At 44.0% G+C, this 21,060-nt stretch overlaps 1 protein-coding gene across 2 annotated transcripts in view; it reads right to left on the minus strand.

Moving 5' to 3' along the window:
- LOC137435368 (uncharacterized) overlaps positions 1–21,060 on the minus strand; it is a 135,428-nt gene that overhangs the window by 17,252 nt on the left and 97,116 nt on the right. For both annotated transcript variants that reach the window (XM_078785381.1, XM_068129106.2), the window contains exons 17-22: positions 20,663–20,801; positions 10,421–10,522; positions 6,181–6,241; positions 6,059–6,094; positions 5,906–5,973; positions 5,718–5,815 (exon numbers count right to left, since the gene is read on the minus strand). In XM_078785381.1, coding sequence (XP_078641507.1) covers positions 5,718–5,815; positions 5,906–5,973; positions 6,059–6,094; positions 6,181–6,241; positions 10,421–10,522; positions 20,663–20,801 — 504 coding nt within the window. The remainder of the gene's footprint in view (positions 1–5,717; positions 5,816–5,905; positions 5,974–6,058; positions 6,095–6,180; positions 6,242–10,420; positions 10,523–20,662; positions 20,802–21,060) is intronic.

The following is a 21,060-nucleotide window of genomic DNA, read 5'->3' on the forward strand; positions in this document are numbered from 1 at the left end:
CACTCTTCTTTGACACACTTTTATTTTCCCCACAACTCTCTGAATTTTCCCTCACCGCCCTCCACGCCCCACCCCCCACCCCCACCCACTCAGAACTACTAACTCCTCTTCACTCTCCATATATGGTATGTACAGTCACGTGAAAAAGTAAGTACACCCCATGTAAAGTTTTGACTTTTTCAACATATTTCAACATACAGCTATTTGATCTTCATTTCAACAATATTGATAGATAAAGGTGATATAACACAACAAATATCATTAAACATTTACATTTTGTAGTCCATCGTATAATTTAAATAAACATAAATGCAAATTTCGCATGTGGAAAAAGTAAGTACACCCCTACATTTATCACTACTTCAAATACGTAAAATTAGAATCAGGTGCACCAGCTCAGGTGCAAATGATTAGAACATCGTTAGAGAGGATATTGGAGGAACCTGTCTTATTTAAACCTCAGACATTTAGTTTGTTTTGCTCTTTGTTGTTGAAGTGTGCGGCATCACGATGCCTAGATCAAAAGAGCTCTCTGAGGCCTTCAGAAAGAAGGTTATAGATGCCTACGAGTCTGGGAAGGGATTTTAAAAGATCTCCAAACAATTTGAAATCAATCATTCGACTGTCCGGAAGATCATCTACAGGTGGAGAAGATTCCAAACAACTGCCAACTTGTTCAGGCCAGGCCGCCTCAGCAAGTTCAGCCAGAGAGCAGCCCGCAAGATCCTGAAAGAAGTCTCGAAGAACCCCAGAATGTCATCACGGGCCCTCCAGGTAGCTCTTGCCACTGTTGATGTCAAAGTGCACGAGTCTACCATTAGAAAGAGGCTGCACAAATTTGATCTACATGGGAGGTGTGCCAGGAGGAAACCTTTGCTGTCCAGAAAGAACATCAGGGCAAGACTAAAGTTTGCCAATGAACACCTAGGCAAGGACCAGCACTTCTGGAACAATGTGCTCTGGACAGATGAGTCAAAGGTAGAGCTATTTGGCCACAGTACTAGAAGACATGTTTGTCGAAAACCAAAGACAGCATTTGACCACAAGAACCTGATACCAACTGCAAAGCATCGTGGTTGAAAATATTATGGTTTGGGGCAGCTTTGCTGCATCAGGGCCTGGGCAGCTCACCATCATAGAATCCACTATGAATTCTTCATTGTACCAAAGGGTGCTTGAGGATAATGTGAGGCCATCTGTCGGAAAGTTGAAGCTCAACCGAAGGTGGACCTTGCAACATGACAATGACCCTAAATAAACCAGTAAATCCACCAAGGAATGGCTGAAAAGAAAGAAATGGAGGGTTCTGGAATGGCCAAGTCAAAGCCTGGATCTAAATCCCATCGAGATGTTGTGGGGGGATTTGAAACGAGCTGTGCTTGCAAGAAACCCCTCAAACATCGCACAGCTGAAAGAATTCTGCATGGAGGAGTGGGCAAAAATTTCTCCCAGTTGATGTCAGAGACTGGTAGACAGTTATAAGAAAGGCCTACAACAGGATTATATCACAGGTGGCATGGTAAAATGTACGGACAGGTGCATTTGATGAGTGGCTTCATAGTCGGGTATACAAGGGTTGTTGCGTTCTGTTTTAGTGGAAAACAACTGCTGCATGTCTCCAAAAGTTATTGCCGCTTCCTCTGGAGATGGTCCGTCAACTCGACAATGCTGTTTGTCATGGAGTGGTGGCTTTACAAAATTACGGCATGAAACCGTGCTATTGCTCGGCAGTATGGCATCACTCAAGGTCAGGTGTCAAAGATCCTGAAACGAAATGCTCAGAGGGGTGTCCCTACTCCAATACCGAGGCCAGGACGTCCCCGCAGAACCACAAGGAGGGATGATCGCCAGCTGCACCGGTTAGTCCGCAATGGCCGTACCAAGTCAGCTAATCGGCTTAGGACTGTGTGGCAGCAACTGACAAATGTGCCTGTATCCAGAAGGCTAGTCAACCAACGACTGATTCAAGCAGGCTATCGTGCCAGGCGTTCCCTGAGAAAGCCACGCCTGACCAGACAACACCGCCAGCGCCAATTGCACTGGGCCAGAGAGCACCGTCATTGGCAGCCAGGACACTGGAATCACGTGATCTTCAGTGACAAGTCTAGATTTCTGGTCTATCGTCAAGATGGCCGCGTCCGAGTGCGCAGACAAGTGCATGAAGCCTACAACAAAGATTGTATAGTGCCAAGAGTCCAAGGTGGAGGTGGTGGGGTGACCGTTTGGGCTGCTTTTCATGCAGGGGGCAAAACTGACCTGGTTGTTCTGAATGGAAACCTGAACCAATTCAAGTACAGGGCCATTCTGGAAGAAACATTGCTTCCATTTGCTCGTGCAGCCTTTCGAGGAAACTTTGTCTTCCAAGATGACAATGCACGGCCTCATCATGCTCGCATCATCCAACACTTTCTTGCTGACCATGGTGTAGAGCATATGGAGTGGCCTGCCATGTCCCCGGATATGAATCCGATAGAGAACTTGCGGGCAGAATTTACGCGTCAAATCGACCACTTGGACCAGCAGCTGACCTCTGTGCGTGAATTGCAGCAGGCTATTGTCACTGCATGGCAAGCGATTCCTGTCCAAACCTTGGCAAATCTCGTGAACAGCATGCCTCAACGTGTACGTGCTCTCCTGAATGCTCGTGGGGGTTACACGAAGTACTGAACTGTAATTTTACTGTCCGTAATCCCAGTCGTAATTTAACTTTAGTTTTTGTTAAAAAAAATTTTTGGCAAATGTGCAAAATAAAGAGATACTTCTGGAAAACGTACAGAAGTTTAACACAGTACTGTCCATGAATTGAGTTCGATATCAGTTTACATCACTTTCAAGGATCAATTTATTTGTTTCGAAATGTCAAATGTGGTTTTTGTTTCCTTTAAAGGTCACATTAACAAAATCTAGAATAATTTCAACATAATTCCAATGAACTTTTGGTTCTAAGACATCTTGAAAAGTAAGTTCACCCCCCCAAAAAAAATATTCCATATTAAATGCCAAGTCTGTGTATATATATATATATATATATATAAGTTCAAAACACACCTGGTCACAAGTGTGCCGCCCTGACCGGGTCCTCAGTCGAGGTCCTCAGCATCATCCCGTTTCGGCCCTTCAACCTCGATACGGTCAGCTAAGGTGGGCCAGCAGGGGCACGTACACATCCACATGCAGCAACTGCATCTGGATGCGTACATACCCCCACCCCCAGCCAGTGCGAACAACAACAACAACAACAACAACAACACCTCCACATCCAGAATCCACAGCACCAAACAAACATGGTGGAACACAAACACCCACCTTTATACCCTTCACCACTCACCAACAAAACACACCAGATCATTCACACACACACAAACATACACACCCATACACACACATACATACAGAACACCAACCAAACAACCACCTACACTTACATCATACACCACTCAACACACAAAAACACACTCATGCCAAAATTAATTCATGCAAAAACACACACCCTCACCCACTCACTCATATACACAAAATAAGAAGTAATAATGGTAACAAAAAAAAAAAAAACACACACAACCAACCTACACCGTTCGACGTGTCTCCATAAACTTCCTCCATATCCAAAATGAGCCTTTCAAGGCAACCTGGGCCACCTTGTCACACATCCTCCTTCTTTCTGTCCCACACACTTCCAGCCTAGCAAGAAATGCAGAAAAGGAATTGCCAATATACCCTCTACACCCCACCTCAAATGGCTGACACGAAACGCGCCAACCCTTCTCCCGGCACTCTGCCTCCAGCTCACTGTACTTTCCTCTCTTCCTCTCGTGTACCTCCTCCATGTTCTCTTCCCAAGGTGCCGACAACTCCCCTAAGATGACCTGTCTTGTTGCACTTGACCAAATGACAATGTCAGGCCGCAACCTTGTCACACAGATCTCCTCTGGGAATACCAATTGTGGCTTTAGGTCTGCCACCACCTGCCAATCACAAGCATCTGACAGCCCTCTTGCTTTCCTCCTCCTCCTCCTCCTCTTTCCACCTCTTTCCACTTGGCCCTCTTTGACAAACCACACCTCTCCCCCATCAGTCTCCTTCTCCACTCTTCTCTCTCTCGATCTCAGCACCTCTTGTTGCACCATCTGCACCACCACCGCCAGCACCTGATCATGTCGCCACCTGTATCTTCCTGCTGTCAATGCTACTGAGCATGCACTCAGTGCATGCCGCACCGTTCCCACACCTCCACACAAATAACATCTCTCCTGCAACAACCCCCACAATCTCAAGTATATAACATATGTGTGTGTGTGTGTGTGTGTGTGTGTGTGTGTGTGTGTGTGTGTGTGTGTGTGTGTGTGTGTGTGTGTGTATATATATATATATATATATATATAAATAATGTGTGAAGAAAACTTCAAAATTGATCATTTGGAATTTTACCACACCAAAAATTTTGTGTGGTCTAGCAAGGCAACATATGGTTATAGTATGTCTCAAAAATAATTTTCAAGTTTACAGTGTGTCCCAGAAAACATATCATTTTGTGGAAATATCACTATTTTAAACAAGAGATATCCATTTTTTCAAACATTTTCGTTTAATTAACTATATCTGCCAAACCACGTGCCCTATCGCAAATTCAAAAAGGACATTTTAGTAGACTGACATGCTGAACCCATCTGTGAAGTTTCCCCTCTATTGGATCCAAAATGACGGAGGAGCTCGGTTTTAAAGGTTCATGCTTAAAAACGTCATAACTCTGAAACCATGTGACGCATGACGTCATGCTCGTTGACTTTTTTGTTCGTCATGGGTATGCGATCCTGCCTGCAAAGTTTGGTCTCGATCTGTTCAGCCATTGCAGAGAAAAAGGGGTTTTTGTGTTTTCACGAAAAACAATATGGTGGCCGAACCACGTGACCTGTGACGTCATAATTACCATTAAAATATTCTGCAGACGGAGTCCCCCCTTACCGTGAAAATTTGATGTCATTCGGTCCTATTATTGCAGAGAAATTGGTTTTGAAAGGAAATTAAAACTTAAAATGGCACTGAGTTAAGGATCATCAGAATTATCAGAATTCCCAAAGTTCAAAGTGCCATAACTTTGTCAAAAATGATCGAAACGTCGTGAAGTTCGAACTCGATCTGTAACTTATCATGAGGAAACCATGTGCCAAGTTTGAAATCATTAGCTTTAAGCGTTTAGAAAAAAGTCTGGAAAACTGTTCTTTGCGTGACGGACTGACGGACTGACTGACTGACGGACTGACGGACTGACTGACTGACTGACTGACTGACTGACTGACTGACTGACGGACTGACGACAGACGGAGGGATGGCGTGCAAACCTCTAGTCCCCTCCGGTGTACACCGGTAGGGGACTAATTACCCACCATAGGTAGGCTGAGATTGGCACTCCCCTCTAGAGGGGTGGAGTGCCTATGCTAGTATATATAAAATTTGGCTGATTGAAATTGAACATTGCTTAAAATGAGGTTCAAGCAATGTGCAGTCAAAGAAACAGCAACCCTTGGCAAAAACTCTGTTTGAACTTTTTTTGTCTTGCTGATCATGGAGTTAGGCAGAAACTGTCAAAGGCTGAAAGTTTAAATTTGCTATTTTGAAAAATGGCCTCTGGAATTAACTTGTTGAAGTCGACCCCTTTCCCCCTTAATGTTTACATTAAAAGTAAATAGCATCTTACTGTCTCAATTGACCTCATTTACCTCCAATTGGATGCCTTGAACGTCCATACCGAGGCCTTTCAGGAACTGGTCTCAAAATCGAGTGTTGTGCCTCGAATTTGAGATGCAACCTTATTAACCTGAAAAATGTTGATGCAAATTAAATATTTCATCAACAACAGTACAACTAGGTTATGGAGTTAATATGAGTTAATAATAATACTAAGTACCATTGCTTTAGGTTGTCCACCTCCTCCCTTGTGTTCTGTAGATGGCGGATAGTTTTTCTCTCTGTGAGCTGTGCAATGAAAATATTCAAAACCCTTAAACCAAACCACAGTTATAGTTTTGAAAATGGGAAAAAAAGTTTTCTTGAGGCTTACCCAAGTCTTATGAATCTTCTTTTCACATTCAGAAATCTGCAACAATTTACATTTTATAACTCGTTGCTCAAATCTCACATGTTGCAAAGTGCACATTGTTATTGAACTTTTTAATGACATACTTGGTGCTTGAAAGACTTCTCAGTATCCAGCAGCTCCTCTGTTAGGTCTTGTTGGCGTTTTCTTTAAAAAAACAAAAGTAGCTGTTTTGTTGACAACAGTCAATTGTTTGAATGGCTTCATATATAGTTGCTTTTGCATCCAAAGCAACAAAGGGGGAGGGTCGATGCAAATTCTCTGAAAATGTGTACCATGTAGTGCCGCCCCTGTTGGTAGAGTGTATTATGACAGACTTCCTATCTCAATCGCTTTCACCTTAATTTTATAGTTTCGATATTATTTTCAGTCTATTATGTTGCTTTAGGCTCGGCATCAAAAGATCCGGAAGAATTCCGATGTTATATTTACTTTTTCCATCTTGGAAAAACCTTAGAAGCTTGCAGCATCGTTTGTGATGTACAGCTACTGTTCTCACCACTTGCTCACTTAATTAGTCCCCCTCCTCAACCCCCCACACAGCGGGAGACTGGGTTTTGCAATCACTGTGTGTTTTCTATCTGGGCCGTAATTTTTCTTTTTTACAAATCAAACTTTTGTCATCAAATTTTCAACAAAGCTTTATGAGAACATGGAGAAGACAAATTAATAATTTGGTCAAAAGCTCAACGTCACATAAAATCGTCAATTTTCATGTAATTGACCTAAAATTAAGAATTTGTAATATGGGGTCACTGAATTTGGTTCACCAATTAAAAGCTTTCCTTTTGGCAAGTGTGACGTAACGCACGCATTTGGACCCGGAAACAGAATTATGATGCGGCGCGTTACGTCACGGCTTACCAAGAGGATATCACAATTGATATGCTCTACCTTTATGTTTTTCATTCAGTGTGAAAAACAAACCAATTGTTAAAATGATTATCAATTATCGAACGCATCGGCGTTACTGGTCTTCCAACGACACAGTACTTATAGGCCCGGCAGAAGGATCATGTTATTATCCAACCCTTGTGGGGTATATTGATCACAGTAGATCTTCGCTCAGTTCTGTAAGTAAAACTTACCTCACAGATGTCGGGATTCCTCCAAATGTCTTTCTTTAATGTTATAAACGGCATTAGCGACTATTTAAAAAGCTAGTAATATGTTTATGGTTTATAATATTTTACAAGCCCTTTTCGCCGCTGTTAGACTTTGTCTTGTTGTTATCCTCTTGGTAAGCCGTGACGTAACGCGCCACATCATAATTCTGTTTCCGGGTCCAAACGCACGTGTTACGTCACGGCTTACCAAGAGGATAAGCTGATTGTTTTTTTCTTCAAGATCAAAAGGTCAAAGGTTGCAAAAATCAATTTTCATCCAATTGATTTGAAATTGAGCGGGGTTTGTATATTGGGTCGCTGAAGCCTATTACTTTTGAGATCAAAAGGTCATCGTCGCCGAAAGTCAATTTTTTTGGACAGTTGGAACCTGTTATTCGCGGGGGATACGTTCCTGGAAAATCCGCGAATAGCGAAACCGGCGAATAAGCGGGGCATCGTTTCAATGGAAAAAGGGGGGATAGGTTCTTGAGTTGTGAAAATCCGTGAATAGAGAGGACCAAACCACGATTGGCGAGGCAAAATGGCTACCCACAGAGGCCGCACTCTCTCCTCTCGAAAGCCGGTCGTGCAGCTCCACTTTCTGTCTAAAGCTCATGACTTTCTTCTGCCTCTTGGTAGCCGACGCATCTCCTGCACTGGTCTTGCACTTGGGAGCCATTATTGAACGATGAGCAGAGCAAGTCAAAAACACAGGTCAAAGCAACGGGAGGAGAACAATGATCGAGATAGAGGACAGTCTGTACTATATGTAGGATTGCGAGCATTGTGGGTATTGAGCCTATCTGCTAATTTCAATAATAGATTTAATGAAGCATTTGTATTCTATAATTCGCTGAGGATGACATGTTTTAGTCGCTGATGGAACGAACATCCTCGGAAGTGTTTTCATAGCGTAACATCTCTGATGATGCTTTACTGTAAATAGCAAAATGTAATCGATTTAATGAAACGTTTGCATTGAATAATTCACGGTGTTGACTTGTTTACACATCTTGTGGGATATCCTGCGAAGCTCTCAAATATAATCCAGCTAACATTTGTCGCTGCAAAAGCCATGAAAACGCATATCACACAGCAGGTCATGCTCGTGGATCGTAGAAGATGTTTTTTTGTGTATGTCCAGCTGCTTTATGCATGGTTGGTTGAAGATGGGTTTTGTAAATGTGTCAAGCTCGCAGCCCGTGAATTTTTTTTTGCGCCCTTGAAGAACCGCGAATTCCTGGAACATGGCCCCGAATTTTGGGGGTTGTAGGGGTGGGCCGCGATTTCGAGGCATACAGCCACAAAAAGCAAAAAAAATCGAATTTGCGGGACATTTGTCCATGAATAGAGAAACATGTCGCATTTATCAACCGTGAATACGTGGATTCCGCGAATAGCGGAACTGCGAATATCGGGGTCTGATGGTATTTCATTTTAGCTGCTTTCGTCATGTTTAGCATACAGAAGAAGTCCGAACACAAACCGGACGCGAATGGGCTTTGCCTTTTGGATGCTTTCTATTTGGATTTTTAGGTCATTTGTTTTTCCTATTCCTTTCTTTGTATTTCTATTTTTTTCTCTCTTGGTTCTTATTTCTTTATTTTTTAGACTGTACACAAAGTTGAGCATGAAGTGCTCAGAAAACCAAATTTTCCAGGAACCACCTCAGGGCCCCAGACACCACGCAATGTTGGCTTTGCGCTATGCGATTGACACCGTTGCTCCCACCCCCAACCTTTACACCAATGATGACTCGCAGGCAGAGATACACATCAATTCACACACAAACATAAGAGGAGGTGTTCGGTCGTGAATTAGAGATGGAAAGCGAAGGATAAAAGAAAGCTGCATGACCATTGTCCATATATTAAAATGTAGAAGTGAATTATAAAAGGGATGTCTATATTAAGTTGGATTAAATTAATGGTGATAATTGAAATGGTACTACTTCCTCATTTTCCTTTATATGAGATGAGGCTTGGTACCAAGCTGCTGCTGCTGGCCCACCTTTTGTAGAATATTCCTGCACTGCCCTCTATCCCCAGAAGATGGAAAATAACTAAATTCAGATTAATTAAATTTGGATTACAGTTATAAATGAAATGTGACAGCATCTTAAATACCAGAGTTTAAAAATTATGGGAAACTAGAACAATGCGACTGTGTCGCCAATATATCTCCCCATAGGCCCACAAGGGGTAGATGCCATCGTTCACTGTCCTAAAAATAAACAAGTTTGATTTAAATGCCTTCAGCTGTTCTCAAGTATCACATTTTTACCAGACATGACAAGTTTCACATCGATCGGTGAAGCAGTTTCAGAGAAGGGATTTTTTTTTTAAATATTGGCTTTCAAGCTAATACAGCTGCCATACCACATGACATATGACTTTTAAAAATGTGCACTCTGCATATGTATGGGTAGGGGATCACGTTTGTGAAGTTTCGTATTGATCGGTTAAGGTTCGTTTTTCTATCCAATTGGCTGCCAAACCACGTGACCTACGACATCGTCATTTTCAAACTATATGCAACAGTGCTGTTAGATGATATTTGTAAAATTTGACATCGATAAGGTGAGCATTTTCAGAGATATAATTATTTTATATTTTCTTTCAATCCAATATGGCTGCCAAACCATGTGACCTATGATGTCATAAATTTAATATTTCAATACAAATGAGTCATAGATCATGTGCATGCAATTTCAGATTTTTACAATAAGGAATTCGATTAAAACATTTTGGCTGGTATACCACTTCACCTATGATGTCATCATTATCATGCTTTTGTTCCCCATTGGGAGTACTTGACAAGGCTTTGTTGTCTCTCAGTGACACAATGTGACAAGTTTCAAATTTTTCCATTTGGCGGTTTCTGAGAAATAATTTTTTAATTATTTGCTTTTAATCCCAGATGGCTGCCATACCACGTGACATATGACGTCATAATTATCATAAAAACATTCTGCATTGGTGTCACTCCTACCTTGAAAGTTTCGTCTCAATCGGACATATGGTTGCTGAGAACGAGGTTTAGGACAGGTGGAGGGACAACCCAAAAACATAATGCCTCCAGCGACTTCGTTGGCGTAGGCATAAAAATAATTATACATCTGCCCCCACCCACTCCCAACCTTCCTATGCATACATAATTAATAAATAGACAGTGCTTTAATCCAAAGTTGTTTCATTTTTTTCATCAGAAACATCGTTACTTGTATTTGGAGATTTTCTCTTGAGCTGCTTGTAGTTCTTCATGATATTGAACGAGGCTTTCATCGGTCTGTTTCTGTGCCAGTTCTTCAACAACCACCTTCCTGTTCCACACAGCGACGCACCCTAATTCAGAGACACTGGGTATTCACTGGCAATTTGTGTACAGAGAAACAAGACGACCATATCTGTGTGCAAAAACAAAACTCAATGTTTCAAATCAAAGCATAAAAGCTTCTCAGCTATACAATTACTAACCTGATTAAAGATGTGAACTATACGTTGACTACATTCAAAGGGTGAAATGCTTTTTAACCTTTGCTTATGGTATAATCATATCCAAGGGTCGGTTATCCCAAGTTAATGTAGAAATAGTGGCTAACAGGATGGCCTAAAGGTATGCAAACTCGACCCTACGCTGTCTAGCCAGGGTTTGAATCCCAGCCCAGCTTCAGTGGATTGCTAAAGTATTCACCCCCCTCCTCCCCCCACAAAGTTTTCACATTTTGATGCCACCTGAGCTCATTTCATAATGCTTTCAAACAAACTTGTATTTAGTCTTCACAAAAAAACTACAAAGGAAAAGATTTTAAAAAATGTAGATAAAGTGTGAATAAGGTACATTAACAGAGAAAAATATAACGGCACTCGGTAGAGGGCATACCTCTGCCAGGCTGAACCGTGTATGTTTTGTATTCCACTGCTCTGCTGGATCCGGATCGGGACCTGAACCAAAATCAAATTGGCTTTTTCTTGTCACCAAAATAACTCGTCCAACTAGTTTTGCCATGATCCGTCCAAAACTTTTTGAAATATCGTGCTATCTATCGTTTTTGGCCCCATCTCTCAATGGTGAAGAATCATTTACTCCGTATTCTTGTGTCCGTATCGGTATTTGCATCTTCACCAATGTAAAATCGATTCGCTCTTGCCACACTCCCAATGTGTCCACCAAATTTCTTCCTAATTCATCCATAACTTTTTGAGATATCGTGGTATTGTTTTTAGCCCCATATCTCAATGTTGAAGAATCGCTTTAAAAACTCAAGTATCTGGATCCAGATCCTCACCAAAATCGAATTATTTCATCCTTGTTGCATACCCAACCTCTCCAGCAAACCTCATCTGAATCCATCTATAACCTTTTGAGATATTCTGTTCACAGACAAACAGACAGGTGTGAAAATGTAACCTCCATCCACCTTTGGTGGCAGAGGTAATCAGATGATTTTCACTTGCATAAGTACTCAAGCCCTTGCCTAATTATCCTTAAATCACTGCAGGAGCAAATTATTTGTCTGAAAGGTTACAAAATAAGCATAAAAGGCTTCACCTGTATGTAATTAGTGGCTTAACTTAAAAATAAAAGAGTTTTACTTTTCTAAGGAGTTTCAATGTACAACTCACTTGGTCAACCAACAAAGCAAACATGAAGACCAAGGAGCTTTCCAAAGAAGTCAGACAGAGTGGTGGCGGAGCACCATAGTTTTTTTTGTTTTGTTTGTTTTTTTGTATACAAGATCGAGGCTCGTGAAAGAGCGAACATTTATCACACAAAAAATCAAACAGACACAGAAAACATATAATAAGGGTAGCGGTAGACAAGATGGGGAGAGAAGGCGAAGCACAAACGCAACATTTGACAGCAGGGACATCGGGAGATCTGTGAGAGGGAGAGGGCTTGGGGGGAGGAGGTGTGGGAAGGGGGGAGAGGGGGTGGGAGAAGTATAAAAAACACAAGGACACTGCAAGGACTTCCAGGAAAGAAGTTGGTATTTCAAAAAAGTGGATCTGGGGTGAAATTAGCTGGGGTAGAAAAGATCAAGGTTTTGGATGGGGGAAGATAAGAGATGGTGGTGAACAGCTGTTTTAGAGAACTGGAGGGAGGAGTGGGATTGAAGAGAGTGAGGGAGTTTGTTCCAGAGGTGGGAGAAAAGAGGAATGAAGGAGTGAAGATGAGCAGAGAGTCTTGATTTTGGCAGTTTAACCATAAGAGGGTTGCAGGCAGATCTTGTGCGACCTCTAGGAATATTTGGGGGACAGAGCCCAGAGAGAGCTGAGGTGGCAAGGCCGGAGAGGAGTCGGTAGAAGACGGAAAGACCACCAACCTGCCTCCGGTGAGTGAGTGAAAGACCCTCGGAGTTAGCTTCATCGCGGGAGATTCCAATGATTCTGAAAGCTTTGGTTTCAACAACGTGAAGCCGAGCTAGGTGTGAGGCAGGAGCACCGGCCCAGAGGGGAGAATAGTATTCCATTGAGCTGCGGATGAAAGGTTTGTATGTGGTGAGTAGCTCAGAAGTGCCCAGAAACGACCTCGCACGACGGAGGATGCACAGTCGGCGACTGGCTTTGGAGGCCAGCTTGGAAATGTGGTTTTCCCAGGAAAGATCATGGCAGATAGTGAGACCTAAAAGCTTGAGTGACAACTTCTTGAAGAGGATTGTTCAGAAAGTAGATGGGAGGGTTGTCAAGTCGGTCTTTTCGGAGAAACATAGTAAGAGTGTGGGATTTGTCAGGATTGAAAGACATGTTCCACTTATTTGACCAGTCTGTGATTTTGTCCAGGTCTGCAGAGAGTGAGGAGGCTGCAGGTTGCCGATCTGAGGGATGAGGAATGGAGCGGCAGAGCGTGGAGTCATCAGCAAAGAGGTAGAGAGGATTTTCAAGACAGTCACGGAGATCATTGATGAAGACCAGAAAAAGCACAAGGCCCAGAACACTGCCTTGGAGGAACTCCAGCCTGAACAGGAAGGGGAGATGAGAGAAACCTATTCAGGGCCACACATTGACAACGACCAGAGAGGAAGTTCGCAAGACATGCGTGGAGATTTCCCTGGATACCATAGGAGGGGAGTTTGGTGAGAAGAGCGGGGTGCCAGACCATATCGAAGGCACGTGATATGTCAAGGGACAACAACAACAACAACATGCATTTTAAGGCCATGTTCCCTGCTAGAGCGGGGGTTAGCCTTGCGGTCCCCATGACAATCTTCTCCATTTTGCCCTATTTTCTGCATCTCTCCTTGTTAACCCCCTTGCCCGCATTTCTTCTTCCACCATATTTAGCCAAGTCTTTCTCGGTCTTCCCCGTCCTCTACTTCCTTCTACATTAACTTCCATCACTCTTCTCAACCAGTCACTTTCATCCTTCCTCAATACATGACCAAACCATCTCAACCTGTTCCTCTTCACAGCATCAATCACAGGCAATATTCCCATCATCTTTCGCAATTCATCATTTGTCTTCCTCTCTCTCAACGATACTCCGCACATCCATCGAACCATTCGCATTTCCACCCTTTCCAGCCTTCGTTGCTGCTCTACGTTCATTACCCATGTCTCGCTCCCATAAATCATAACACTTCTCACACATGCAGCATACACCTTTCCCTTCAGCTTCAGCGACACTCTCCTCCTCATCAGCACGCCACTCAGTTCCCGAAACTTCTTCCATGCACATCTCACTCGAGCAACCGTTGCCGAGTCTGATCCACCTTCTCCATTCAGCATGTCTCCGAGGTAGCAAAATGTTTTCACACCTTCCAGCTTCACGCCGTCTCCAAGATCCAACTCAACATTTCCTCCATCTGCAGCTCCCTCTGTGCACACCTTACATTTGAATGTAGCTGCCACACTGGTTAATGACCCTCTCAGACCACTACATTTTTGATGAACCCACTCAGCACACATTGTACATTGAATGGAGTTCACTCCGACACCCTTCCTGCACACAGCACACGGCCACTTCCCAGTTCTTTCCACCTCACCACATGCTTTACCACTTGCCATCACCTTTGTCTTTCCGATATTCACCTTCAGACCTTTTGTCTCCATACATTCCTTCCACTTGTTCATCTTTTCCTTCAGTCCATCCATACTTTCCGCAATCCACACCAGATCATCTGCATACAACAACTCCCACGGTAAACCCTCCTTTATGGTCTGAGCCAGCACCTCCATCACAGCTACAAATAGTAGTGGACTTAGTACCGACCCCTGATGCACTCCCACCTTCACCTCAAACTCACCACTGTTCCCGTCCTTCGTCCTTACAGCTGTGCGTGCTCTTTTGTACATTGCCATCACTACTCTGATCAACCATTCCTCCACTCCTTACTTCCTCAATGCCCATGTCAATACTTTGCGTGGAACCCTATTGAATGCTTTCTCCAGATCAACAAACCCAAAAAACAACTTCTTCCTCTTATCCATGTACTTCTCCTGCAACTGCCTCACAATGAAAAGCGCATCTGTCGTTCCGCTTCCTGGCATAAATCCAAACTGCATTTCGTCGATCTTCACTTTCTTCCTTATCCTCCTCTCCAACACCCTTTCCAATACCTTCATTCCATGCTCCAATAACTTTATCGCTCGGTACGAGCCACACTCCAGAGGGTCACCTTTCCCCTTGTATAGAGGGACGAGGGTACTCAGTTCCCAATCCACTGGAATGCGGCCTTCTTTCACCACCAGATTACAGATCTCTGTCATTCTCTTCACACCCCAACTTCCTGCTGCCTTCAACATATCTCCCACAACTCCCGTCGGCCCTCCCGCTTTTCCACTCTTCATTGCTTTTATCGCTTCCTCAACTTCCTTCTCAGTTATCTTCTCTGCCGGTCCTAAAACTGGGTTACTCTCTATGTTGCCATCCCATTCATTCTCTGTATTCAACAGCATTTCCATATATCTTTTCCATCTTCCTTTAATTCCATCTGGGTCGACAACGATTTGTCCCACTTCATCCTTCAAGCAACTCACCCCCATCACATCACACCTCTCTTTCGCTCTGTGCTTTGCAATCCTGAATACTGCTTTCTGACCCTCTTCCGAATCCAAGCATTCTCCGAACATTTTCCTACATGCCTCCTGCGCCTTTGCTTCCTCTTTCTTTGCAGCCTTCCTGGCTGCCTTATAACTTTCATGCTCTGCTGTTTCTGCTCCCGTACCCTTCGCCTTCTGCCACTCTTTGAACTTCTTTCTCTTCTCGTCAATCCTCTTTCCAACCTCAACATCCCACCACCATGTTTCCGAGTGCCTCGGTGGTCCTTTTGTCCATCCACATACCTCACCAACGGCTCCCAACAGACTAGCTTTCATTGACATCCAACCACTTTCAAGCTCAACCACATCATCCTCTACCCTACTCAGCCTCTCTTTTAATGCCTCCCTTACTGTCACCTCTTTCAACCTCCACACCTTCATTCTCGGTTGGTACTTCACCCGCCGAGCTCTCCTCGCACCTTTCACCCTTATGTCGCAGACAACCAAGTGGTGCTGTGAAACAGCCTCCTCCCCCGGGATCACCTTTGTGTCCCGGAGGTGCCCCCTATCTCGCCGACGCACCATCAGGTAGTCAACGGTTGTCGTCGACCCACCTGACGTGTATGTAACAAGCTTATTGTCCTCTTTCTGGAACTGAGTATTACAAATCAACAAATCAGCTCCATCAGCAAACTCCAAAATCCTTTCACCTTCTCCATTTCTCACACCATATCCGTAACCCCCATGAACTCCCTCAAAACCATCCATACTCCTTCCCACATGTCCATTCAGGTCTCCTCCCACCACAACAACTTCCTCATCTTTCACGTTTTCCATCAGCTTCTCTATCGCACACCAGAACTTGTCCTTCTCTTCATCGCTTCGACCAACCTGCGGAGCATATCCCGAGATGACGTTCACCAAGAGCTTTCCAATCATCATTTTCACCATCATCAACCTATCACTCACTCTAGTCACACTCACCACACTGTCTACAAACTCCTCAGAAAACAGGACACCAACACCATTCACGCCCTCCGGGCACCCTTGCCACGCAAACTTGTATTTCTGTCCCTGCCTACCCTTCACCATTCTCACACCACTTCCCTTCCATCTCGTCTCTTGCACACAACATATGTCCACTCTTCTTCTGACCAATACTTCCACCACTTCTCCTGATCTCCCTGTCATTGTCCCCACATTCCATGTCCCAAACCTCAGAAACCGATCTCCACTTCGGGCTGCACCCTGCCCATATGTACTTGTGATTGTCATGGTTCTCTTTTTGAGGCAATGTTTTTTATGGCCGGATGCCCTTCCTGACGCCAACCCTCTTAGTCGTCTCTTACGACACGCAGGGATACGGTGTACCTATTCTGACCAGGGTACACACTGGGAAACGTTTAGAACATGTAAATTCTGGGGAGGGGGGGGGGGGGCGTCAGCATCACGGCTGCGGTTTAAACATATTCCAACAATATCCAAACAGAACGATGAAAAAACAATCCGGGAAAAGTCTCCAAGCGAGAACGTGGATTTGAGAAAGAAGGAGCAGAGGCGGAAGAAAACGAGATACAGGGGGCGGGGCACAAGCCGAGACGAGGAGAAGAGCGAACAAGCACGTGTCCGGGAGGAGAGAAAGAATCAATATAGAATTCTTTGTCTCAGGAGGTGAGGTGAGGGGGAGAAAACAAAATAAAAGAAACAAGCAATACAGCGAAGGAAATAACCCAAACCGACAAAACACCGACGGGGGGAGGGAAGCCCCAAGTCACCAGGCCGCGCACGAGGTACGACTCAGAAAACGACTAACTACACACAAGTTTGCACGAACCACAAACCAACACCAACTAGAAACACACAATAACACGTACACAGCAAAATAACCAGTGGAAATTTGACAAAGACAAGAATGGGAAAACACTCAAACTTCGATGCCGTGGAGAGCTCGAAGCACGCCTCACTCGCCCGAGGAACCGGAAGCCGGAACCGCCGGTTCAGCTCCCATGTCAAGGGAGACGGCTCTAATTTTCTGTTTGGTATTGAGGACCTCCATCCATTGTTCAGACAGCAGAAGCAGCATGTCCAGAGTAGAGTGACCTGGTCTGAAACCAAATTGATGGTCAGAGATCAAGCCATTGGAGAAGAGGAAAGATTTGATATCCGAAGCAATGATGTTGGCCTCTGGATTCTATGACTTTGCTGATAATTGTGAGAAGGCTGATTGTGGTCCCAAGGGTCCCAAGAGCTAACATTTAACAACATCATGAAGTCCCAAGGGTCTGTAGTTGCAAGGATCTGTTTTTGCACCTTCTTTGTGGAAAGCGGTGATGTGGCTGATTTCCAAGCTGATGGCAGATGACCTTGAGCAAAAGAGAGGGTGAAGAGAACAGAGTGACGGAGTGAAAGAGCGGCAGAGCGGGATTTTAGGACCCGTGGGTTGAATGCGTCAGGTCCAGTTGCAGAATCAGAGTCGAGGGTTGACAGAATCTTCTCCACCTTGTGAGGAGAAAAGGACACAGAGTCCAGGAGCAGCTGGGTATGACTGGGTAAGGTGGGTACAGAGAGAGATGGGTTTGGGACACAAGATTTTGAGGCAAACACAGAGTTGATGCATTCAGATTTTTCACGAGCGGAGTCAGCTGTGTAGCCGTTTGAGGTAAGGGAGGGGATGGAGGGGGAACAAACACCAGAAACAGATTTTACCAGACACCACCAGGATTTGGAAGAGGGAGACAGGTTTGAGTCAGGAGAGAGTCATTCAGGAGAGGGTTATAAGAACATTTCAAAGTCACTCATTATCCCTTTGAGTACGGTGAAATTCATCATTAACAAGCATTCTGAGTATTGCGCTGCAATACATGTCACCTACCGGCAGTCTGTCGTCCGGAAATCTGTTGGGGAAATTACCAAGGGTTATTTACCCACAGGTTCTGAATCGTTCCCAATCGCTAATTACCTCTGGACGGGCTCACCTGTGATTTGCACTCGGGACTTCGATTTATACACCTTGCAGACAGGTCAGCAGAAGCACGAGAAAATAAGTTGTTGATAAAGAACCTTTCGAGTCGCTAAATATCAGTAATTTATTATATTTTCCGGTTCACGATCAATGATCGATGTGTATATATATGTTGCTCGGCTTGGCTCCGCCCCTCCTGAAAGCACGCTCTGTGTCGTGCTTTTGACGTTCGCGAGACGAGGCTGAGGGCGCGGTGCGGCTTGAGGAGAACTCCAGAATAAACAAGATATCCATTTTTAAAAAATATTTTCGTTTAATTAACGATATCTGCCAAACCACGTGCCCTATCACAAATTCCAAAAGTACATTTTAGTAGACTGACATGCTGAACAGATCTGTGAAGTTTCCCCTCGATTGGATCAAAAATGAGGGAGGAGCTCGGTTTTAAAGGTTCATGCTTAAAAACGTCATAACTCTGAAACAATGTGACGCATGACGTCATGCTCACTGACATGTTCGTCATGGGTATGCGATTCTGCCTGCAATGTTTGGCCTCGATCTGTTCAGCCGTTGCAGAGGAAAAGGGGTTTTCGTGTTTTCACGAAAAACAATATGGCGGCCGAACCACGTGACCTGTGACGTCATAATTAGCATTAAAATATTCTACAGACCGAGTCCCCCCTACGGTGAAAATTTTATCTCAATCGGTCCTATTATTGCAGAGAAATTGGTTTTTAAATGAAATTAAAACTTAAAATGGCACTGAGTTAAGGATCATCAGAATTATCAGAATTCCCAAAGTTCAAAGTGCCATAACTTTGTCAAAAATGATCGAAACGTCGTGAAGTTCGAACTTGATCTGTAACGTATCATGAGGAAACCATCTGCCAAGTTTGAAATCATTAGCATTAAGAGTTTTTTTTTTTTTTAAAGTCCGGAAAACTGTTATTTGCGTGACGGACTGACGGACGGAGGGACGGAGTGCAAACCTATAGTCCCCTCCGGTGTACACCGGTAGGGAACTAATAAACGAACTACTAACGTCTAATCTGGTGTGTGGGTGTATCTCCAACCCACTCGCAAATATTATCGACTCTTCCATGTTTCCTGCGTCTTCCACTTTGTCAACTCGCATCACTTCACCGACGAGGGACCGAGGTGTAACGCTTGTTATCCTTGTCACCTGTGTCGGTTATGTCCCACTTTGTCCTTGTCCTCTTCTCAGAATCGGTGTCTCTCATGTATTTATGAATGAGAGGTCTGTACGCCTGTGATAATACCACAGTCTCCTCTGTCAACGGTTTCCTTGTTTGGCGAGCGTGCCAGGCCGACAGTATTCGCCTCCTGGCCCGGTTCGGGATGCCGCCAGAACATTCACATTGTCCCATAGAGGAACATGGCCCGCCCTTATTCCATGCTTGGCCATGGCAGATCTTTCCCATGGCAGATCTTTCCGGGTGATTACACTCGTTCTCCAACTTTGAGTTTTTAAGACAAAGCTATGGGTTGGAGAACGATAACATGGACGTATTGGATATAATTCCCAACCGCCATTCACTAGATGTTAACATTTATAAATAGCTTATTGTGGCATTTTGTGGATAACCCGTTCCAGAAGTAAAAAAAATATTATAAACCACAAACACGTATGATTACCTTTTGAAACAGTCGCTAATGCTGTTTAACATTAAATTGAAATGAAGGGAAGCAGGGTGTGTTCAGTTACCAAGCAGCTAGCTATCGCTTGCCAAGCCAGCCGTTCCTTATCAGCAGTTTCAAATAGAGTGCCTGCTTGAATGTTTAAGTCACTTGGCAAGCGCTCTACAAGAAGCTTGGTAAATGAACATACCCCCGATGTTCTTGAGGGCTGACCCTAGATCTACTGTAATCTATACACCCCAGAGTGGAATGAATCTTCTTTCTGCTCCCATAGGGAATGGGTGGACTTGTTCATCTGAATGTGGCATTATTGGTAGGGGGTTAATACTTTTGTAGGCCACTGTATAAACTGTCATCCCAGTGGTTCACAGGCAGAGTGATTCATCGATGTGTGTGCGCTGTCTCTCAGATGTATGTTAAACTTGGTGTCCCATCTGCCGGCATTAGTCAATGGACATTAAAGACCCCACAGTGTCCTTCATAAAGGGTGGGTGAGGCTATCACCAGTACCCTGGCCAAGTTCCAAATTCCTGCCCCAACTACTGCTGGGAGAGGGATGGCAAACCGCCCAGCATGACCCTGGCCTAGAAACTGCCTGGGCGAACCAACGCTCTAACACAGAGTATGGTACATCGTAATGTAGGAATAGGTCACCCCCAAATCCGTACTGCTCGCTGTTCTTACCATGGTCAGTGGCTACCTTACGCTCTATATTGCTGGACTTCGACTCAACACATTATGATTCAAACTCGAGTATATGAGACACTGTCTCAGAATCTGATTCAACTTACCCGAGGCTTCCCTCGTCGTTGCTGATTACTGATTTGTAAAGCACAGAGTCTAACCTTGAGTTACTCACCTTTCCAGGGCCGAATCTTTCTCCTTGTACATCTCCGCTAATATCTCAAGACGATGTTGAGCTTGTTGTTGCTCGGCTTCAAGATGTTGCTTCTCTCTCATGAGGATTTCATTTTCTTTGCGTAGACAATCAAGACGTCCTGTCAGTAAACATAAATTGGTCAAATAGTCGAGAAAATAACTGATTTCTTAAATTTGAATCACTTGGTATCCTGGTCATAAGTGCTGTGCTTTGAATAGTAAATATTTAAATATATTTAGTTCCTGTTTTTTTGTTGCGCTGAAATTCTTGTTGCTTCATTAACTTGCATTCTCATTCAATTCCAAGGTCTCTTGTTATTCATGATACTTTGGACTAGTGTCTTCCAGCCACTATATTCAGAGGGCTTAATTACCCTG

The sequence above is a fragment of the Myxine glutinosa genome, chromosome 1 (assembly GCF_964187855.1).
Source record: "Myxine glutinosa chromosome 1, kmMyxGlut1.1, whole genome shotgun sequence".
NCBI lineage: Eukaryota > Metazoa > Chordata > Myxini > Myxiniformes > Myxinidae > Myxine > Myxine glutinosa.